At 42.2% G+C, this 21,827-nt stretch overlaps 2 protein-coding genes across 9 annotated transcripts in view; one reads left to right on the forward strand and one right to left on the reverse strand.

The window, feature by feature from the left end:
- Positions 1-21,827, forward strand: part of SLC25A40 (solute carrier family 25 member 40) — a 112,837-nt gene that overhangs the window by 77,288 nt on the left and 13,722 nt on the right. For 2 of the 4 annotated variants that reach the window (XR_011256638.1, XR_011256637.1), the window contains exon 12: positions 7,493-7,573. Coding sequence is in view for 2 of the 4 variants with exons in the window: in XM_069587710.1 (XP_069443811.1) it covers positions 7,493-7,524 (32 nt within the window). In the remaining 2 variants the exon portion in view is untranslated. Of the gene's footprint in view, positions 1-7,492; positions 7,574-17,248; positions 18,455-18,501; positions 18,746-21,827 lie in introns of those variants that run through there. The other 2 variants (XM_069587710.1, XM_069587711.1) reach the window with 2 other exon arrangements.
- On the reverse strand, positions 133-21,431 carry LOC138439223 (guanine nucleotide-binding protein G(I)/G(S)/G(O) subunit gamma-10). 5 transcript variants are annotated; one of them, XR_011256639.1, is made up of 4 exons: positions 20,514-20,759; positions 20,254-20,339; positions 16,734-16,788; positions 133-2,338 (listed from the first exon to the last, which is right to left on the reverse strand). XR_011256639.1 is itself a non-coding variant. In XM_069587713.1 (4 exons), exons 1-4 carry the CDS (start codon positions 21,087-21,089, stop codon positions 2,294-2,296), a joined length of 312 nt encoding a protein of 103 aa, XP_069443814.1. In that variant the 5' UTR covers positions 21,090-21,431; the 3' UTR covers positions 133-2,293. The 5 variants fall into 5 exon arrangements, 3 of the variants coding, with proteins under 3 accessions (XP_069443814.1, XP_069443816.1, XP_069443815.1); XM_069587713.1 differs by lacking the exon at positions 20,514-20,759 and adding an exon at positions 20,964-21,431; XM_069587715.1 differs by lacking the exon at positions 133-2,338 and adding an exon at positions 11,566-12,046 and having other exon boundaries at positions 20,514-20,606.

Genomic DNA, 21,827 nt, shown 5'->3' on the forward strand with positions numbered 1-21,827 from the left:
AATCCTTAAATGGACTTGATATCCTTCCTGATAAAATTGTTTTCAACATGTTCTCTACATTTTTAAGTTTTTCCAATTTATGGGACATAAATGTGATCAATTTTAAAGCTGGTAAACTTTATTTATTTTTAATTCTTTTCTTTTCTTTTTTTTTACTTTACAATACTGTATTGGCTTTGCCATACATCAACATGAATCCGCCACAGGTGTACATAAGTTCCCACTCCTGAACCCCCCTCCCACATCCCTCCCCATACCATCATTCTGGGTCATCCCAGTGCACCAGCCCCAAGCATCCTGTATCCTGCATCGAACCTGGACTGGCGATTCATTTCTTATATGATATTATACATGTTTCAATACCATTCTCCCAAATCATCCCGCCCTCTCCCTCTCCCACAGAGTCAAAAAGTCTGTTCTATACATCTGTGTCTTTTTTGCTGTCTCGCATACAGGGTTATCATTACCATCTTTCTAAATTCCATATATATGTGTTAGTATACTGTATTGGTGTTTTTCTTTCTGGCTTACTTCACTCTGTATAATCGGCTCCAGTTTCATCCATCTCATCAGAACTGATTCAAATGTATTCTTTTTGATGGCTTAGTAATACTCCATTGTGTATATGTACCACAGCTTTCTTATCCATTCATCTGCTGATGGACATCTAGGTTGCTTCCATGTCCTGCTATTATAAACAGTGCTGCGATGAACATTGGGGTACATGTGTCTCTTTCAATTCTAGTGTCCTTGGTGTGTATGCCCAGCAGTGGGATTGCTGGGTCATAAGGCAGTTCTCTTTCCAGTTTTTTAAGGAATCACCACACTGTTCTCCATAGTGGCTGTACTAGTTTGCATTCCCACCAACACTGCAAGAGGGTTCCCTTTTCTCCACACCCTCTCCAGCATTTATTGCTTGCAGACTTTTGGATCGCAGCCATTCTGACTGGTGTGAAGTGGTACCTCATTGTGGTCTTGATTTGCATCTCTCTGATAATGAGTGATGTTGAGCATCTTTTCATGTGTTTGTTAGCCATCCATATGTCTTCTTTGGAGAAATGTTTATTTAGTTCTTTGGCCCATTTCTTGATTGGGTCACTTATTTTTCTGGCATTGAGCTGCATAAGTTGCTTGTGTATTTTTGAGATTAGTTGTTTGTCTGTTGCTTCATTTGCTATTATTGTCTCCCATTCTGGAGGCTGTCTTTTCACCTTGCTTAGAGTTTCCTTTGTTGTGCAGAAGCTTTTAAGTTTAATTAGGTCCCATTTGTTTATTTTTGCTTTTATTTCCAATATTCTGGGAGGTGGGTCATAGAGGATCCTGCTGTGATGTATGTCGGAGAGTGTTTTGCCTATGTTCTCCTCTAGGAGTTTTATAGTTTCTGGTCTTACCTTTAGATCTTTAATCCCATTTTGAGTTTATTTTTGTGAATGGTGTTAGAAAGTGTTCTAGTTTCAGTCTTTTACATGCGGTTGACCAGTAAAACTGGTAAACTTTAAAGGAAATTTTGGAAAACAAAATGTTATTCATTTTACCTAAATGGCCTAAAATAGTGTAAAATATTTTCCTTGTGCCCCAACAAATTTAGTAACTGCCTAAATGCATGTCCTACAAAATTTATAAAATGCTGAATGGAATGTTAGGTTAATGCTAAATGGTAACTGTTACAGACAGTTACTGAATAAACTGCTGTGAAACTGCAGCTGAGAAACTTTCTCTTCACTTCAAAGACAAGGCATTTAAACATCAGAACCTGGGAAGGAGTTCATGAAATATGAAATAAGTCATTTTTAGAAAATGTAATCATTGAATAAGAGAGCAAAAGAAAATACTTAAATATCTAGAATAAAACCTTGAACTCAGTCTCTGGCAACTATGATACATTTAAATATATGAAAATCAGCTGAATAATAAATATGTACAATTTGCAATGGATTATTGGAGGATATCTGAAAGTTTTTTAAGCCTATTTTTAAACCTCAGTGACAAATATAATTTTTAAATGAAAAATGGCAGCATTTTTTTTTACACTCAGAAGTTTACATGGAGTGGACTGAATTCTTTAATATAAGCAACAGAATTCCAGACATGTCCCAGAACAATATAAAATTCCAAAGATTTTCCCAGCAGTCAAACTTACGTATATGGAATATTTGCAACATAAAAACTTCTGGTTTTTTACACACAATTTTTCAGGATGGAGTCAGACCTGGACTTGTCATCTCTGTTGTGGGACTTGCAAGATAGTCATTCTATTTTAGGCTTGTTAGAGATCTGTAACTTGCCACTGATGTTAGAGACCCACAGAGGCCAAGTAATGAGGGAGTATCTTCTTTACCTGAAAATTAGGATAAAATAACAAATATTTAATTGCTCTTGAAACTTGATACTAGTAAGATCCTAAAACCATTAAACTTTACATACTGTATGCTGCTGCTGCTGCTGCTAAGTTGCTTCAGTCATGTCCGACTCTGTGTGACCCCACAGACGGCAGCCCACCAGGCTCTGCCATCCCTGGGATTCTCCAGGCAAGAACACTGGAGTGGGTTGCCATTTCTTTCTCCAATGCATGAAAGTGAAAAGTGAAAGTGAGGTTACTCAGTTGTGTCTGACTCTTCTGACCCTGTGGACTGTAGCCTACCAGGCTTTTCCGTCCATGGGATTTTCCAGGCAAGAGTACTGGAGTGGGGTGCCATCGCCTTCACCATACATACTGTATAAAACAGTGCAAACATACTATAAAATCAAACATCTGTATGTTGACTTTTGATCTTCCAGTAGTTTCAATGCTACCCCTTATAGAAACATCACAGTGGGATTATTTGTGCTTCTTTTAAAGTTCTAGATATGGAAGCTTGAGATATTCTGGAATAAATATGGAATTTACCTTTTTGGGGGAGAATATGGTCATATCCAATTAGTAAAGAATAACAAAAAACTACAGGAACAACACAAGTGCCCAGGCGACAGAAACACCAGGAAATCCGCATGTGGGTAAAGGCGAAGCGATGCAGAAGCAGCAGAACTGCTGCAGTTCAGTTGGAGGCTTGACCTACGGAACCTCTGTCCACTGACTGAATAAACTTATTCAGCATCTACTCTGCACCAGGAATACGGTTACCTGCTAGAAGTCCCTGAAGGAGGAGTGGCAGAGGTCTGTGTCCATGTCTGGGGAAAACACATTCTCTCCCAAGCAGAACAAGTTTCAACCCCCAGTGTGCACACAGTTGCTCTAAGAGGCCGGCCTAAGGCTGTGAAAGGCAGCTGCTGCTACTGCTGCTGCTAAGTCGCTTCAGTCGTGTCTGACCCTGTGCGACCCCATAGACGGCAGCCCACCAGGCTCTGCCGTCCCTGGGACTCTCCAGGCAAGAACACTGGAGTGGGTTGTGAAAGGCTAGTAAGGTGAAAATCACATTCACACTATTGTGCAACCATCACCAACCACTATTTCAAAAAATGTTCATCATGCCAAACAAAAACTCCTTACCTCTTTAAACAGTAACTTTCCTTTCTCCCCTTCCCCTCAGTCTCTGGAAACCTCTAATCTACTTAACTGTGAATTTGCCTGTCCTAGATTCATTCTTAAAATTGGAATCATACAGCATTTGCCCTTTTGTGTCTGGCTTATTTCACTTAACGTAATATTTTTTTTCAAGGCTCATGCATGTGGTATGTATTCCTTTTCCATGGCTCAGTAACATTCCATGGTGTGTATATATGACATTTTGTTACTCCACTCATCTGTATGGACATCTGGGTTGTTTCCACCTATCAACTACTGAAAATAATTCTGCTGTGAACACTGGCATCCAAGTATCAGTTTGAGTCCTATTTTCAATTCTTTGAGAGTATATACTTAGATTACACATATTTTTAAAATATACAGATTATAACAGTAATTGCAAAGACTAACAGTCTGACATACACACTGGAGTAATATGCAGGTGTAAAAGGGAATGAGAAAAATCTCTAAAATTTCCAGGATATACTATGTAGTGGAAAAAGCAAAGCACATAATATGTTATCTTTTATATTGAGGAACATGAATTTATTTTAATTTGCATATATTTTTAAAGATCAATAGATAATTAATAAGATAGTTAGGAAAGTAGAAGTTAGCAGAGTTGAGATGAATTTTAAGCATAGTACTCTGACTCTGGGATATATTCACAAGATAAAATAATTAAAAATTTATATTAATTTATCCTATTTTACTAATAGAGATAATATTACTTTGAAATTAGAACAAATAATAAGGAAAAGCAAGTAATTATGTTCCTGTAAACTAGGGACCAGTATTTTCCTCATAAGAAAGATATACAAAATCAAGCACATGGAAACCTTTTATGTATGAATTACAAAATAAAATAAATTTTAGGTATATTTTTCTTTAAAAAACTTCCTAACTTTCCTATTTCCTGTCATAGAATAGCATGAAAAAACTCTTGCCTAATTTTCTTAATCTGTCGGCTAGCTGCTAAAGTCCAAAATGAAACCTGTATATAGGCAGGAACAAGAACTCCAGGAGCTAATCCTGAATAATAATATGCATATCTGGAAAACAATTCAAAAGTTTCTTTTAAATAGAGTCTTTATGTTTGGAAGAGAAATATTCAGAATTGGAAGTTAATAAATTTACTGACAGATCACAAAGACCATGTAGGACATTATAATGTACATTTTTTTTCTCTTTTCTTACATTATAATAGAACAGTGGCCAATCTATCCACTTGAATTATCAGCCAAAGGTAAAAAGTTGTGTGGTCAACTGCAAATATACAGTGGTGTTCATGAATCATTTTTAAACATATTGATAATCTGTAGACACAATTTGACTCTTCCATGATTCACATTCTAAACTTGCATATCTCACTGTTCTGAAAAGCTTCACCCCATTGCAAATACAGGAATAAATAGGCTGAACATGCAAAATGGCTCTTAGTGTAAGTTTTTCCCATACTGTTTACACAAAGAACAAAAAACCCTCTTCCTGATTGGCAGAAGTGGAAAGAATTTTTAAAAACAATGCTAAAATGTTATGAATTCAAATCAACTCAGAGTGTAGTCTTAACTAAATTGGAGGGAAGTTAGTATCTTTAGAAATAAAAATTCAATTTCATTACTCTCAAATATATTTTCCTTTCAGGCCACGATGGCAACACACAGTACTCATTTAAGTCGGCAAAATTAATTGATAAGTAAACACAAATGTTATGTGACAGGCTTTGGGATTTCTATTAAGAAGGTGAAGAAAGGGAAAAACAGTGCCATAAATGACATTATTAGATCAACAGACCAAACTGGAATTCAGATGGTAGACCAAAGTATTGTATCAATATGAAATGTACTGAGGTTGATAGCTGTACTGTGGTTATTAAGAGCATACCCTGTTCTTGGAACCAATCAAGTATTCATAAGTAAAGGACCATGCTCTGGGCAACTTACTTTTTTAAAAAATATTTATTCATTTGGCTGCCCTGGGTCTTCTTAACAGCATGTGGGATCTATTTCCTTGACCAGGGATCAAACCCAGGCCTCCCGCATTAGGAGGACAGAGTCTTAACCACTGGACCACCCGGGAAGTCCCCTGTGCAACTTACTTTAAATGGCAGGGGCGGGGGTATAAATGGAAACAATAGGATAAAGAGTCTAGCAAAAGCTAGAGTATACAGGGATTCTTTGCACACGCTTATAGCTCTACATAAGATTGAAATTATTTTCAAATAAAATGTTTTTTAAAAGCACAGTATAAAGAAGTACATATGATATATACAATATTAGCCAATTACCTAGTCATTTCTTGCAGAATTCTGCCTGGATTTAGCATTGCCAGTGAAAAATTCACTAAATAAAAACAAAATTAAAATAAGACAGTTTTGAAAGGCACTGCCGGGTTTTTAAAATCTTTCTTCTCTTTCCCTGTCACTCTCAAGTCACTCTTATCATCTGGCCCATGTAAAGGGCCCTAGGGTTTAGGCGCATCGAGGGTCCAGTTGGGGAAGTAAAGCCCCCCCGCCCCAGGTACTGCCCCCCTACCAGAGGCCTTGGGCCTTTAGCAACACAGCTTCCTAGAGCAGCAGAGAGGAGCTGATGAAGGGCATACAGAAGGCAGAGGAAGAAGAAAGAAATGGTCCACATAGAAACACAGGATTTAACAGGCACTTTTTTCTTAGTGGTGCAAAGCACTTTACAGATACTTGCTTCTTTTGATTCTACGTTACTATATGTGTGTGTTTCCCTTACATGCTTCCTCACAACATAAATAATGGAAAGTCTGAATTACATTCATGGCAAAGGGAGAAAAAGACAAGAAAAGTCACTGAGTTGCTCAAAGACAAGTCAGTGGATCATGGTGATCCGTCAGGGTCCTGCATTCCTTGTCTTGGTTATTAGCAGTCCTGTAAATTGGTATTTTTAAAGCAGTATTAACCGGAAGGAAATGGTCTTTTACTTTGAACTAATTTTGATAAAAGTGTCACTGTGCCTTTTCTGGTTCACATGTTTTCGTAACAGCTAGGATCCAGTGAGCATTTACTATATGCTGGGCATTGTTTTGAATACTATACACGCATTACATGGTTTAATTTTCACAATTCCATAGATAGGACAATACAGGTAGGGCTACATCATAAATTCCTATTTTACAGATGAGGAAACTGAAGCACAGGGATATAAAGCAACTTAGCCAAAGTCACTCAGTTATTACAGTAAGTAGGCTGAGCGTCCTAACACTCTCATACAGCACCTGACACTGCACACCGATTGATTCATGTGGTAATGACTTATTTTCACTTAACAAGCACAAAGTGAAAAATAAAAAGAAAACAGCCCGTACTGACTGCATTCACAGCGTGACAGGATAAAATGCTACCACAGCACTGTTGGGAAAACACACTTGCCACGATGCCAGGAGAGAAACTGGGCTTTGTTCCTTTATCACATGCAGACAGCCCTGAGGTCACATTTTCTGGGTGCTGCGTTACCAAAGGGAGATGAGGTAGAAATTTATTTTAAACTTAACCTACCGTCAGGATCAATTACCAGGCCTGTAGCCCCGATGGCGGCATAATTTCTCCCTCAGGATTGTTCTTTCTATAGATGTTCATAGCAGGATTGTTCTTTCTATAGATGTTCATAGCAAAGTGTTTCTGCTTATTAATCCAGCTCTTTATCAGCTACTAGGTCCTTGAGGAAGCAGACTCTATTTCACTTCTGTTCTCATCCATTCAGTTCTGTGTGCTCATTTGCTTCCTGAATTCATAAATCTGGCACCTTCAATAGCTACGTTGGAAGTGTGTTTGGAATGAGAGGCAGACAAGCTACATGAAAGCTGAAGTATGTGCAGAAATAATTGTTCAAAACCACAGGAAACCTGCAGATTACGCATACAGGGCTATTTCCCCCCTGAACTTAGAAAGCAGGTTAAATCTTAAAATGACTTTTTCTCTCCTCCATCACCAATATTATAACTCAAATTGATCTTCCCTCCTAGGAAATAAAAATCTACGACCATTACAAACTTGACCTGCTCCTTTCTCAGAGTCCCAGGCCAAGAATGGCAATCTAATCCTGGGTGAGTAACCCTAGAAGCCCTAAAGCCCCTAGAAAACCAAGTTTCTGCTGCCAGAGGACCAAGGTGTGACACGTGTGTATGAATGTGCTCCTTCAAGAGTCATACGATGAAATCTGGAATGCTAGATCTGGAAATCTCATGGGATTCGATCTGGAGGAGGCTGCTACCTGGTCTTCCCAGATGCTATGTGTTAGGCTTCAGCTTCATAAACAGTCTTCAAGCAGTTATCTGGTTGAGTGGTTCACAGCACTGTCTGCCTGTTAGAATCATGTGGGGTGGGTGGAAAAAAATGTAGATGTCCAGTGGGGACAACAGAAGATGAGATGGTTGGGTGGCATCACTGACTTGATGGTCATGAGTTTGAGTATGCTCCAGGAGTTGGGGATAGACAGGGAAGCCTGGTGTGCTGCAGTCCATGGGGTCGCAGAGTCAGATACGACTGAGCAACTGAACTGAGGCTCCATCTAAGACCAGCTGAATCAGAACCTCTAGCTGAGACTAGATCATAATCTAAATATTGCTTCCAATTGATTTTAATATACCAGGATGGAGAACTTCTCTATTCTGCCTAAATGCCTCCCATAGCAAAAATGTGGGAAATTCTAAAGCTGCCTTTTCATTTTAGAGAACCCACATATACTCCATACATTTATACATTTTATAGGTGAGGAAACAGAGTCTAAGAGTGATTGTTGCATTTCCAAGTTCTTATAGCTAGTTTCCCCTCAATATTTATGTTCCAGACACTTGACATAAGTCATCTCATTTAATTCTATCAGCAAGCCTACCTTTCAAAGGTGGTAACAGTAGGGACTATAGAGGTTAAGTAATTTGCCCCAAATTCAGGTACAGGCCTCAGTAATAAACGTATACCTTAAGGAACACTCAAAGAGACACTAAATAAGGAGAGCTGTCACTTTGAGTCTCAAAGTAAATTGATGCCTGCCTCCCTTGATTCAGTCGAGGACTACTTTTATTAATATTACATGGAAAAACAGCACAAGACAGAATTTCTGGAAGGCCAGGCAGTTTTAGCAGTATGGGTAATAAATCAAGGTAACTGGGGCTCAAAAATGTCTTTTCCTTTCATCTATGTGGCAATGCAAGGGCACGCAGGGTGTATCAATTTCTCCACACAACCTCCTACATTATTACAGCCACACAGACTTGGCATGAAATATCAAGTTCCTAATACTCTGTAGAAACCCTGTTTCCTAGGACTCCATTCTTAAGGTTTGGATGTGGAATGTTTTATGCATAGTTTCTGCACAGCTGAGTCATTGTGAGGGAACAACCTTGTCACGGAGACTTTATTCTGTTGATAAGGATGGACTCTGTTCACAATAACTCACTGTCAGACCCTCTTGTAATTTAAACCTTTTTTTTTTCCTTCTAACATTCTTGTCTCATTTGGCTCCCATTGAGTCTTGCTGTCCAAGAATCCAACAATTCTAAAGAATAGACTCTAAACAAACATCATCTTGGTGAGACAAGCTAGCGAGCTCAGCTAGGGACACCTGAGGACTCTGCCATCTCTCAGCCCCCATGACTTTGGCTAAACTCTACAAACCTAAACATATCAAGGAGCTCTCTGGATTCAGAGTGAGCATGAAATGTAACAATTCGTTTTCTACACCTGATCTTAGCCAAAAGGCCGAGAAGCGATACAATTCGTTTTCTCCAAAGAGCCATGGGAATATTATTTGTACAAACCTAAAGAGTGGACACTGGCATTTATAACATTTGAGGGACTTCTCATTCCAAATCCTCCAAGACAAGTTGCCTAATGACAAACGTGGCTGCAGAGAACCAAGTGTCATTTAATTCGGAGGTCACCGAAACTAAGTTGGCAACTCTAGTGAGTGTATCACTCCAGCAGTCACAGGTCTGCAAATGACTTGCTCGTGCCATTCCCCAGAAAGACATTGAATTTGGCCCTGGGCACAGTACGTGGCACCTGTCTGCCATTCCAGCTTCAAAGCAATTTGGTTGCATAATTAGAAACACATTAAAAATAAGCAGACTGCTCCAAATAAGGAAGCTGTGAATTACTCTGGTGTTAGCAAAAACAAAAATGGGACTAATAAAACTGGACCAAATGCCAGCTTCCTTGGGATAAGTACATTGCATCCAATCAAAAAAAATTAACTATGATAAGATATGCATTATAGTCTTAACCATTTTAAGTGTATAGTTAAGTAGTGCTAAATATATTTACACTATGGTAAAATCAATCTCCAGAACTTTTCAGCTTCCCCAACTGAAACTCTGCCCATTAAACAACCCCCCATTTCCTTATCCTCCAGCCCCAGCTACCACTATCTTCTTTTCTGTTTCTATGAATCTGGCTACTCTAGACACCTCCTATCGGAGAAGGCAATGGCACCCCACTCCAGTACTCTTGCCTGGAAAATCCCATGGATAAGGAGCTTGGTGGGCTGCAGTCTATGGGGTCGCTAAGAGTCGGACACGACTGAGGGACTTCACTTTCAGTTTTTACTTTCATGCATTGGAGAAGGAAATGGCAACCCACTCCAGTGTTCTTGCCTGGAGAATCCCAGGGATGGCGGAGCCTGGTGGGCTCCGTCTCTGGGGTTGCACAGAGTCGGACACGACTGAAGCGACTTAGCAGCAGCAGCAGACACCTCCTATAAGCAGAATAATATGATATTTGTTTTCTTTCGCTTAGCGTAATGTCCTCAAGATTCATCCTTGTTACAGCAGGTGTCAAAATTTCCTTCCTTTTTAAGGCTTTTTAACACTCCATTGTATGTATGTAACAACTTTTGTTTATCCAGTCATTCATCTGATTTTTTAAAAATCCTAAATTGAAGCCAGTTTTGATTGATATATTCTAATATGGGCATTCTCCTGTTCTCTGTGTGTGTATTATACATCTATAAATCTTATAAGAAGTAAAAGGAAAGTAAATTAAAAATTCCTAGTTTCCTTAAAGACTTTTTAAACTATCCTATCTTACTCTTCACAATATTTGTGTTAAAGGTTTGGCCACTGGTTGAATACAAGTAATCCAGTTAAAACTTTCCCAGACACAATTTTTAAAGGAGAATGTACAGCTACCTACATTGGCAGTAGAATGTGTGCAGTCATGAGCATGGTATGGACGGTAGAAAGACCTGAGTCTGAATTCTGCCCTAACACTGTGTAATTTGGGGAGTTTATTTATTCTCTCCAAGCCTCAGTTGTCTTCATGTGTCACTGAGAATAAGACCTAGCACATGATACACACTATGAAAGATTTCTGTTATTTTTGTTTTTTTTTTTTTTAGTAGAAATTAAGCAGAAATTTTATTTCCAAGTTCTTCAAAGATTAAAACAAACACAAATTAAGTATTCCTTTAAGTGTCCCAAATTAAATCAAAGGCACATCATCAAAATAATACAGCTGTGACATTAAAAATTCATTTAGGTTGTCATATTTTCACATTACTTTAAAAAAAATCATTTGCAATGCTCTGTAGATCACATTTAAAAATGAAATAATTTAGTATATTTTTTTAAGTAAAACCACCCCTATAAAGTAGAGGAACTTAAGACGAAGATCAAACCTGCTTCATATACTGGATGGGGCAGTCTCATACAGAAAACAACATTCATCTTTGCAAACAAGGTTGCTAAGACACAGATCCCATGCTTAGTGTTGAAAATGAAACAATCTCCTCATTTAGAAAAATCAAGACATCATTTGATTAACAAAGCCCATTCTTCCCCCAATTTTATACTTGCCTGTCTTCATTTAGAAATTATAAATTCATGAGAAAAGAGCAAATTTTGTTATGGTATGAAGATCTTAGTTGGGAACAGCAAATAACAAATATTCAATTTTTTAACAAAGAATACTGTTTTCCTTCCCAAAATGTAAACATCTAGTAAATAAAACATACATAACATTCCAGGCATAGAAACGCTAGTAATTCACTTAATGAAAGAAGTGTATCTTGGTATATTTGGCGGTAAGGTTTTTGTTTAAGTATAAAGCACTTCAGCAAAGAATCAGGCCATTATTATTTAAAATCTACACCTTCACCCAGTTTCCTTATTTGAGTAGAAACATCAGTTTCTGTAGAATGTTGGCTAAAGGGCTAGGTCACAGGAAAGGTCCTGTGAAACATCTAGAAGTCCTGTGGTTAGAGAAGTGTTTTCTTGAAATTTGGAGGCAGTCATTCATCAGTTTGTGCTTGAAAGCATTCTTCAGCAAACTTCTTCTCTACAGTCTTCAGAGTAAAGCACAGGATCTGGGCTCCCGAAAGGGATTGCTTCCAGCTGGAACACCCACCAGCAGGGCATCCTTGCAGGCATTCTGCATGCAATATTGTTGAAGCTCTGCAGCCGCCTGAGAGACCTTGATCCTCTCCACGCCGGCCTCCAGCTTGAGCTGCTCCACCAGGCGCTGCAAGGCGCTCACGCTGGCCCCGGAAGACATGGCGGCGGCCTGGGCTCCGAGAGCGCCTTCTGTTATTTTTGTTACAAAGAGTTTCTTCTCAGAGACAGTAGTACTAGAGAATAAATAAACTCTTTTTGTAGGAGTGTGCTTTAACTATTCAAAGGATGCTTCTACTAGACATCTAAAAGGTATTAATATTCATCAATATCCATGTAAAGAGATCCTATTGCATAAATTAAGCAATCATGTTCTTAGGTAATTACAACCAGCCCTACAATGCTAACCAAATATGTAGCTCTCAGCAGTGAACACTGGAAACTCTTCCTGAGTGTCATCTAAATACAGTCTACTGCCTCTCAGGTGCCTCTACTGCAGAAGCTGCCTCCCCTTTATTAGCCGTCTCCTGCACATCCCCCATCTGAGCAGCAGGGCTCCACTTGGTCTCCTCCAGCTAGAGCCCCTCCACTCGGTCTTCTCCAGCTAGAGCCCGCAGGTCTCTAGGGAGGAACTGAGCCGTCGTGCTGGGTAGAAAGCGTGGCTATCTTCCTTTCTGTGTTAAGTCTGTCTAACATGAAAATAACTTTGTCCATTGGAACCTCACTCCAATGCTGCTGACATAGCCCCTCGTATAGATGGCATTAACTTATGTGACTCCTTTGGCACTCCAGTAATTTTAGTCCTTTGGGTGAGTTTCAAAGCACATCATTCTCATACTGAATCCATTCACTCTTTAGTAAAGTGCTCTGTTAAGGGACAGTCAACCTTGTTGATCCAAATATTAGAGACAGAAAGTAGGTGTAATTTTAGCAAGAAGGATAGGAGAGAGGGGGAGGGGGAGGGGAAGAAGAAAACATCAGAAACAGACCTGCAAGCTGAGGATGGCTAAGAAGTATTGCCATGCCAACTGCTGCATTTTGAAGCGAGCTCATCAATAGTCATTAACTGAATGGACACTGTGCAGACATGCTCTGCTATGGGTCCACCATCCTCAAGCAGACTGACTTCCTTACTTTATTGAAATTCAAAGCTTTCTGGAAATTTCCTTATTCTATACTTAAAGCCCAATAGCACACACTTATTTGTTGAAATTTAACTGATTATTTGAGGAATTTTACTGAGTATTTTAAAACTCCTTCTGTGATATCTGAAGCTACCCAGCTGTCCAAACCATGAAGCAAGCAGATGATGAGTAGAAAAGTCAATTTCTAATCTTTCACTCAGTTAAATAAATGAATACATCTATACATCTACATATCTCAATTAAAGAAATGCTTATCTGGAAGGGAGAAATTTCCTCCAGTATTAACAAATCTGTCAGTCATTTCTCCAAATACTATCATCATGAGGGGCAGACCTGACCCATGAGTTATGGCCATGATAGTGCCAAAAGACATAAATATTTATCCTGCCAATCAGAGTATCGAAACTAAAAAAAAGAAGGAAAGAGAAGAGAAGAATACTTAGCTTGTATAACAGAATTTCTCTTTTTTCACCATGTATGTTCTTTGGATTTTTCTTTAAGGTCAGTACTTTTGTAACCGTTCCAAATAAATGTATTAGGGAAGAAAGAGAATTTCAATTCAAATCATTGACAGAGTAATTTTGAGATTCTATTTATTTTGTATCTGTGTGGAAAAAATCCTAATTTCATTGAATCAGTGTCTTATTTGGATAAGTGATTGCAATATAATCAGAAGGGACTAAGATTTGGTTTCATTAAGAAACACTGTTTGATCTTCCAGAGCTCCTGAGGTAGTGAAGTAGAAACAGCTAGGGGTTGATGTCATTTACACACACAGACACAATACATCCTTTAAAAAGACATTCAGAATATTTCAGAGGGAGAATTATAGAGTGGAGAAGGAACAGATATTCTGGGTCTTGAGGATAAGGCCCCTTTAAGAGGCTTAAGTTAGCTTTTGGAAGACAGATCACTAGTGAAGGGCAAGAAACTTAAGGAGTACCTGCTGCTGCTGCTGCTAAGTCGCTTCAGTCGCTTCCGACTCTGTGCGACCCCATAGATGGCAGCCCACTAGGCTCCTCCCTCCCTGGGATTCTCCAGGCAAGAATATTGGAGTGGGTTGCCACTTCCTTCTCCAATGCAGGAAAGTGAAAAGTGAAAGTGAAGTCGCTCAGTTGTGTCCGACTCTTAGCGACCCCATGGACTGCAGCCTACCAGGCTCCTCCGTCCATGGGAGTTTCCAGGCAAGAGTACTGGAGTGGGGTGCCATTGCCTTCTCTGTAAGGAGTGCCTGGGTGTGTGCTTTAGGGAAGTCTTGCTTATGGAGATGATACTCATTGTAGAATCTTGAAGGACAAGGGGGAGTTAGTGAAGAAGAACTGGGGAGTGCAGAGGAAGTGGGGGAAGTGGGGGGTTAAAACAGCAGGGTGACTGGAAACTACATGAGTCGTTTCATAGTAGTTCACATAGACGGCAGCCCATCAGGCTCCCCCATCCCTGGGATTCTCCAGGCAAGAGTACTGGAGTGGGTTGCCATTTCCTTCTCCAATGCATGAAAGTGAAAAGTGAAAGTGAAGTAGCTCAGTCATGTCCAACTCCTAGCGACCCCATAGAATGCAGCCCACCAGGCTCCTCCATCCATGGGATTTTCCAGGCAAGAGTACTGGAGTGGGGTGCCATTGCCTTGAGTCCTCAGGGAACTCCACGTGGTGGAATTTCTAAGCACACAGTACAGACCATGGAAGACGATATTAGAGAGAGGTCTAAAAGGCCTGGTGGCCACACCAACTATCTTGGATGTAGTACCGTCTATAGAGGGCTTCTGTGGTGGCCCAGCTGGTAAAGAATCTGCCTGCAACGTGGGAGACTTTGGTTCAATCCCTGGGTTGGGAAGATCCCTGGAGAAGGGCAAGGCTACCCATTCCAGTATTCTGGCCTGGAGAATTCCATGGACTGAATAGCCCATGGTGCCACAAAGAATCAGACATGACTGAGCAACTTCCACTTATCACTTATAGAGGGAAGTAGTTATACCAGTAAAGTGCACAACACCCAAGAACTAGCCAGCGATCAGTGTCATGATACTCCAAACCCTTTGTCCTTCACCACCTGTTTTAGTTCTCTCCAAATTCCCACTTTTTCTCCCCATTTCTGATTGACTGAAACTATGCCTCTCTCTCTGTTCTTCTTTTCATCCTCTGCCTTCCAGACTACATCTCCCGTCTCTTAGTCTTCCATTGCTATACTTTCCCCTTTGTCCCTCACATCTCTCTCATCTTTTTAACCCTTATCTCTGCCCATTTCCCCACCCCACTCCCTTTGGGGGACAAAGGAAGGAACAGTCATCAAGAGAATGGGTGATGAGTCAGGCTGGGCAGAGTGGGGTCCTTGAGAGTGGAGGCTGAGTCAGAGGGAGACACCATGCAGGGGCACCCTGAGGCTAAAGCACAAAGTAGGGGGTGGTGGGGGGCGGTGTGCCAACTGCTCTCAGGGATTTCCAGAAGTTTGGTCTGGGAGACCAAATTCCATCATTAAACACAGAAGGCAAGCAAGAGTGTTGAGAGAGGCAAAGGGTGGGAAGCCAGGTGGAGCTTGGAATGAAACAAGGCAGGCAGGTAAAGTCCAGAGCAGGTGGGAAGGGCCCCTTAAATTGGCACAAAAGGGACCAGTGTCCCCAAGGTTCACCTTAGTGGCCGGAGGGGAAGGGAGATAGAGCACTTGAGTTTCTGGGCCACAGCTCAAGCATAGGAGCAAGTCAACATGCAATGTTGTCTCCACCAAACATTTATGTGAAACTGCTGCTGCTGCTGCTGCTGCTAAGTCGCTTCAGTCGTGTCCAACTCTGTGCGACCCCATAGATGGCAGCCCACCAGGCTCCTCTGTCCACAGGATTCTCCAGGCAAGAATACTGGAGTGGGTTGCCATTTCCTTCTCCATGTGAAACTGAGGAAAGTTTTAAAGGCTTTTCATAGTACATTTGAAACTCATGTAATATAATATATTCACTGCACCTCAATTAAAAAGTTTCTCGTATTAATGAAACATACTTTTATTGTCTCCAAGCTTCAGTGAAAATTCCAGGAATTTCAGAGTAATATCCTAAGTAACCTAGATCTGTTTTCAGTGATTTTTCAACAGAAGAATGCCTTTCTGTGTTGTGCTGTGCTTAGTCACTCAGTCGTGTCCGACTCTTTGCAACCCCAGGGACTGTAGCCCGCCAGGCTCCTCTGTCCATGGGGATTCTCCAGGCAAGAATACTGGAGAGGGTTACTCCATGCCCTACTGCAGGGGATCTTCCCAACCCAGGGATCGAACCCAGATCTCCCTCTTTGCAGGTAGATTCTTTACCATCTGAGCCACCAGAGAAGCCTGAATGCCTAACTCCTAGTAAAATGCAGTTTTATCCTGAACCTCAATCAGAACAGCAGCAAAAAAAATTAAGAGAGTGGAAAAGATTACATTTATATTTAAGGTTAAACTTGCAAATTCAAATGAAAATTTCAATTTCTACTTTAAGTTTTGTGACATTTTGTTTTCTGTAAGAGGCAGATTTAAAACCTTTGCATTAAAACCAGATTTAGTTGTATAAACAATTTATTCTCTAAAGTACTGGTGTACCTGCTCTCCCAGCCAGCCTATCCCTACCTGTTTTATTATCCACCTTGAGAATATGGGCCATTAAATACAATGAGCCAATCCAGGACATGTATCTTAAAGTACTTCTCACTACAGATCCAAGACATCAAACTTAAATGAAGGCAGAACTGATTCAAACTTAATATTTCACAGCTTACCAGTGTTAATGGTCCAATCAAATTTACTTTCTTCATTTTTTCCTTAGCTTGGCTGCTGTAAAAAAAAAAACAAAACCTGTATTTAAAAACTCTTACAAAATATTTCACAGTCAACTGAATATAAATTTAAGTAGTTACCATATTTGAATATTTTATTTTCAAATGTAAAAGAGTGATGCCCACAAACTGTCGAAATTATCCAGTTTAACACATGGTGTAAGGCAATAACCAAGTGCAAAGGAACTGTCCAAGGCACTATAGGAATCTCTGGATAACCGGGGAACGGTCACCTGCCTTGCAGCACACATGCACAGAAGGAAGATGACCATGTCAACAATGTCTGCAAGATCAGTTAATTCTTCATGTGCTGAAAAGGTACATCTGGATCTAAAATTAGTAAAGGCCACTCTTCTGAATGATTATAGGGAGTGCCGTCAGGAAATCCTGTTGGCTCTACAGTCAAAATACATCTTGAGTTCACTCGCTCTTTGCCACTTTCATAACTATCCTAACAGCCCGGAGAACTCCTGCCTTGTTTCTCCACTTCCGCTCGTGCCCACTTCAGTCTATCCGCAACGCAACACTCAGAGTCATCATTTAAAAACACAAGTCACATGCTTGCTAAAGAGGAGGAAGAGGTGAGTGACAGACTGGGAGTTTGCGATTAGCACATGCCAGCTATTACAAATAAGATGGATGAACAACAAGGTCCTCCTGCAGAGCACAGGGAACTGTATTCAACTTCCTGTAATAAACCATAGTGGAAAAGAACATGAAAAAGAATGTGTGTGCAAATATATATATATGTATAGCTGATCATTTTGCTGTATAGCAGAAATTAACACAACACTGGAAATCAACTATACTTCAATAAATGAAAAACAACTCTCAGGTCGTATTATGCTGCTACTCTGCTCAAAGACTTACAAGTGGCTTCCACTTTTCTCAGAGTAAAAGCCAGATCCTTACCCTGGCCTCTCTGGCCCCACACGATATTCTTTGTTGCCTCTCTGAGCACAGTGCCCACTCCCACCCTTGCCAGTTCGGCCCCAGTCACCCAGCTCTCTCTGCTGCTGCTGTCCTGTGAACCCTCCAAACACGCTCCCCCTGAGGGGACTGCATTACCTCTGCCAGGAGTGATACATATATGCCACACAGCTCTCTCATTTTTTTTTCAAGTTCTTGCTTAAATATTGCCTTCTCAATATGACCTACCTTAACTACCCTATTTAAAATTGCTTTTTTGCACTCCTGATTTCTTTAGCCTTAATTAACGTGTTCCCATAGCATTCATAACCTGCTAACAATTATTTGCAGGACTAAGTGCCCCTGGGAAAAGAGTTTATGGATGCTTCTTTTTCACAAATGACCAACTATTTGCATAGATCTAACTTTATATTACTTACAGCCCAAGAGTGCTCCTGGTTTCCTGGTCTGGGATATCTGATGCCCTTTGGTGATAATTTGTCTCAGAAGCACAGGCTATTAATTTGGTTTTAGGTTGGAAATGCTGTTGCTTCCTCAGTCTTGGGTATAGAATGAAACACAATCTGGTTCTCCCCTTAGGCAGGAAGATGGAATTTGATGTAATATTTTTCTTTTATGTATCTTGGGCTTTAATTCCATGCCATATAAAGACTACTTGCAAGATTCTAGCAACTACATATTCAGCATATGTATTGTTTACATCTATTCTCAATAATAAATAAATGCTAACTGTAGGAGAGCAGACTTTTTTTTACCTAAATGCATTCATTTAAATTTCCAGGTAAAGTTTTATTCACAGGACTTGATCCCAAACTATCTGGAACATTTTCTAAAATCAAAGGACTGACATCTGCAACGAAATGTGTTCAGAAGAATGTGAGAGGCAAAACTGCGTGATCGGAACGACCATGGAACTCTCAGTTTTCCCTAGACCACTGAAGTGAGCTGAACTTCCTTTAGCATACAAGTTTTGGTCCATTTTTTTATAAAAGTATGTCTCATTACACTTAAGTTCATAATCTTAACTTTTTCTTAGTCTTTCATACTCTGAACTGTCTTCCTGTCACAAGGCTGTGAGCGCCACTTCTGAGCACTTCCTTGGGCTCTGTTGTGTCACTGTGTCTTTTGCAGGGGTAGCCCCTCTGTACACTCACCAATGTTTAGCCAGTGCAACACAAAACAGACTTCTTGGAGAAAATACCATCTATTTATAGATTCACAGTCAATTCCAGCCTAAACTGCCAGCGAATGAAAACCACATTTTTCTAGAATAAAAAATACCACCCGTTGGTTTTCCAATTTTATAGGGTGAACTAGATATTCTGTGAATGAATGCCACAGTACATAGAAGAAATAAAGCAAGATCATGTTTGAAGAAATTAACAGACTAAAATAATGCCCCAGTTTAACCACCAGATAGGCATGTTCTCTGATAACTAATCAGGCCACTTGCAGCTTGAGGACCCACTACAGAACCTGATAAGTTTGTCCCTCTGGGTGATCACTGGATGACACAGGTCAGTTAGTTCTGGGTGGCTTGGCATGAATTCAGAGACCACAACAGCCTCATAAATTTTGAGGCTGAAGGCAAAAATGATTCACTGTCCTCAAAGTGAAAGAGGGACAAAGACAGCATGCCACTTACTGATTGCTTACGCCCCTGCTAAGGTGGAGAAGTGAGAGTGACGAGGGCCCTTGGGAACCAAAGAGCCAGCACAGGGAGAAAGACAGGCAAGCAGACAGGCAGAGGTTTCCCCCTCGCATCTGAGCAACAATTTCTTTGGAAGCGCAGGTAACCCGCCCCAGGCTGCTCAAGGTTCCCCTCCCCAACTCACCCCTCACCCCCCAGAGGGGAGACAGAGGGAAGCGGAGAGCTGAGAGGAGGGTGGGTAAAAGGAGGAAGAGGAATAATGAGTGGAGGGAAGAAGCTGCCTGCTTCACTACACTTGTTTAAAAAGCACAACCATCAACAGCAGATGTCTGATGCTCTTTAAGCCAGGAAGATCAGACCATGCTTATGAAAGTTTTCTGGAAAGTTTTCTGGAAAAGTCGTGAGCTCCGTAATGCAAGGAATGTTATACCACACATGCTCATGGAAGGGCCCTGCAAAAAGGGAAGGGGGCGCTTTCAAACCATGCTCTCTTTCCTGGTGGTGTTTATTGGCTCAGTCGTGTCTGACTCTTTGCCACCCAGAGGACTGTAGCCCACCAGGCTCTTCTGTCCATGGGGATTCTCCAGGGAAGAATACAGGAGTGGGTTGCCTTGCCCGTCTCAAAGGGATCTTCCCCACCCAGGGATCCTGGCGTCTCTGAGGGATTCTTTACCACTGAACCACCAGGAAAGCCAGCCTGTCGCAAAAGAAGCCTCAGTGACATTCCTTGGGTAAAGTCAGAACCACAGAAAAGACTCTAAGGAAACTCCAAAACAAAGGCCAAAGGCATCATCCACTTAGCTTCTTTCCTCGGCTACATGTGGTTCTGCTGACTCGCATGTAATGAGAAAAGCCGAAAAACGGTGGCCAAGGGTGGTGTACCTGCGGACGCCCAGTTCAAATCCGTCCTCCCTGGTCTCGGTGATCCGGAAGGTTGCGATCCTTCCCACCTCTGGATCCATCTCAGCCTGGGGAGAAACCAGTCTCAGGTGCAAGGGCACCAGCCCCAGCTTGGGGAGGTCGCCCAGCCTCCTCACAACACCCCCCCCCTCCCACCCCGCCGGGGGGTCGGGGCCAGCAGACTGGTCGCGGGGACCGGGAGACCCGCGCGGATGCCACGCTGCCCGCCGCGCGGAGCCCACCTTCCCGCGCTCCCCTCACCCGGGGCTGCGCCTGTCTCCGGCCGAGCCGCTGGGCGCGCCGGGGCTGCGGCCGCGGGACCTGGGACTTTGCTCGCCCCCGCCCCCGCCCCCCGCCCCACCCCGAGAGGGTCCGGCCCCAGAGACGCCTCCTGAAGCCGCCGGGGCCACGGCCCCGGGCAGAGGCGGCGCTCCAGCCGCCAGGCTCGCTCCGCACACCCCGCGGGGACGGAGGCCCGGCGCGCCGCCCTCCGCTGCCGCCCACCCCCGGCCAGCCGCCAGCCCCGGGCCCGCCGCGCCAGCTGCGGCCGATAAGCCCCGCGACCAGCCTGGTGCCGCTGGGTGTTCCGAAAGCCTGGCCTGCGGGCCCCTCGAGCCCTCCAGAGTGACTGTCACACTCCTTCAGAGCAGTTTTCTTTTTGAAGCCTTGCGGGGACAGTTTGTACTGCTCACCAATGATGGGGCAGCTGAGGGACCCCTACGCTCGCCTCCCGCTGCTTCTGCATCCCCGGGGGGCACCGAACCCACCCGTCTCTCGGGATGCTGAGAACAGGGCAGGGCCGCCCAAAAACATCGCATTAAGCTCTTCTTAGGATAATGCAGTCGGTGCCTTCTTAACACCAGGGAAGCCTTTCTTAACACGGAGAGGCCCAGAACTTCAGGGCTGGAGGGCCCTTTAGAAATCGCCAAATTCAACCGCTTCTCTTCCACTCCCTTTCCAACAGGAAACTGAAGCCCAGGGAGGTCGAGTCTCGCCTGTGGCTACATCCTCAGGACCAGGGTCCAGTCTCCAGTGTCCTCTCCTGGAATCCTGTTCTGATCCTGGACTTCTCTCTGTGCTCAGGTGTCTCTAAACCTCGCGCTCACGGGACTCCTCAGTGTGGTTTTCTCATCCCTTTTCATGAATCTCGCGCCACACTCCTTTAAAGGGAAAATCGAAAGCAGGGAGCAACATGTTATCATAGCTTTGAAGCCAGTGGGATTCAAACTCAGAGCTTCCTATCTCACTAGTTATGTCACCTTGGACACTTTCTCGCTTCTCTCAGCCTCGGTTTCCTCATATGGTAACATGAGGTAAAACACCCCCCTTACTAGGCCACTGTGAGGAATAAATGAACTAAGAAGGTAGAAGCAGCTAGAACTGAGCCTGAACCAGAGTACACTCCATACACACGGCTTCCCCTCTTCCCAACCAGGTGGCAGGGTTGCCTGCTGGTCCTTGCTCCTGCTGTCTTGTTAACACAGAAGCCATACAGTGGCTTTCTCGGGTTCCCAGAGAAAATTAACAAAGAGCATCCTACAAGAGGAGGTGCTGTC

This window comes from Ovis canadensis, chromosome 4 (genome assembly GCF_042477335.2).
Source record: "Ovis canadensis isolate MfBH-ARS-UI-01 breed Bighorn chromosome 4, ARS-UI_OviCan_v2, whole genome shotgun sequence".
In the NCBI taxonomy this organism is placed as follows: Eukaryota; Metazoa; Chordata; class Mammalia; order Artiodactyla; family Bovidae; genus Ovis; species Ovis canadensis.

Excerpts from the sequence above, each read along its gene's own strand:
- LOC138439223 (XM_069587713.1), bottom strand. The coding sequence starts at position 21,089 with ATGCGATGTTTTTGGGCGGCCCTGCCCTGTTCTCAGCATCCCGAGAGA. Across the intron at positions 20,340-20,963 it reads CCTCAGCTGCCCCATCATTG|GCTGAGATGGATCCAGAGGT; the intron begins GTGAGCAGTACA and ends GTTTCTCCCCAG. Across the intron at positions 16,789-20,253 it reads TTTGAACTGGGCGTCCGCAG|CAGCCAAGCTAAGGAAAAAA; the intron begins GTACACCACCCT and ends TTTTTTTTACAG.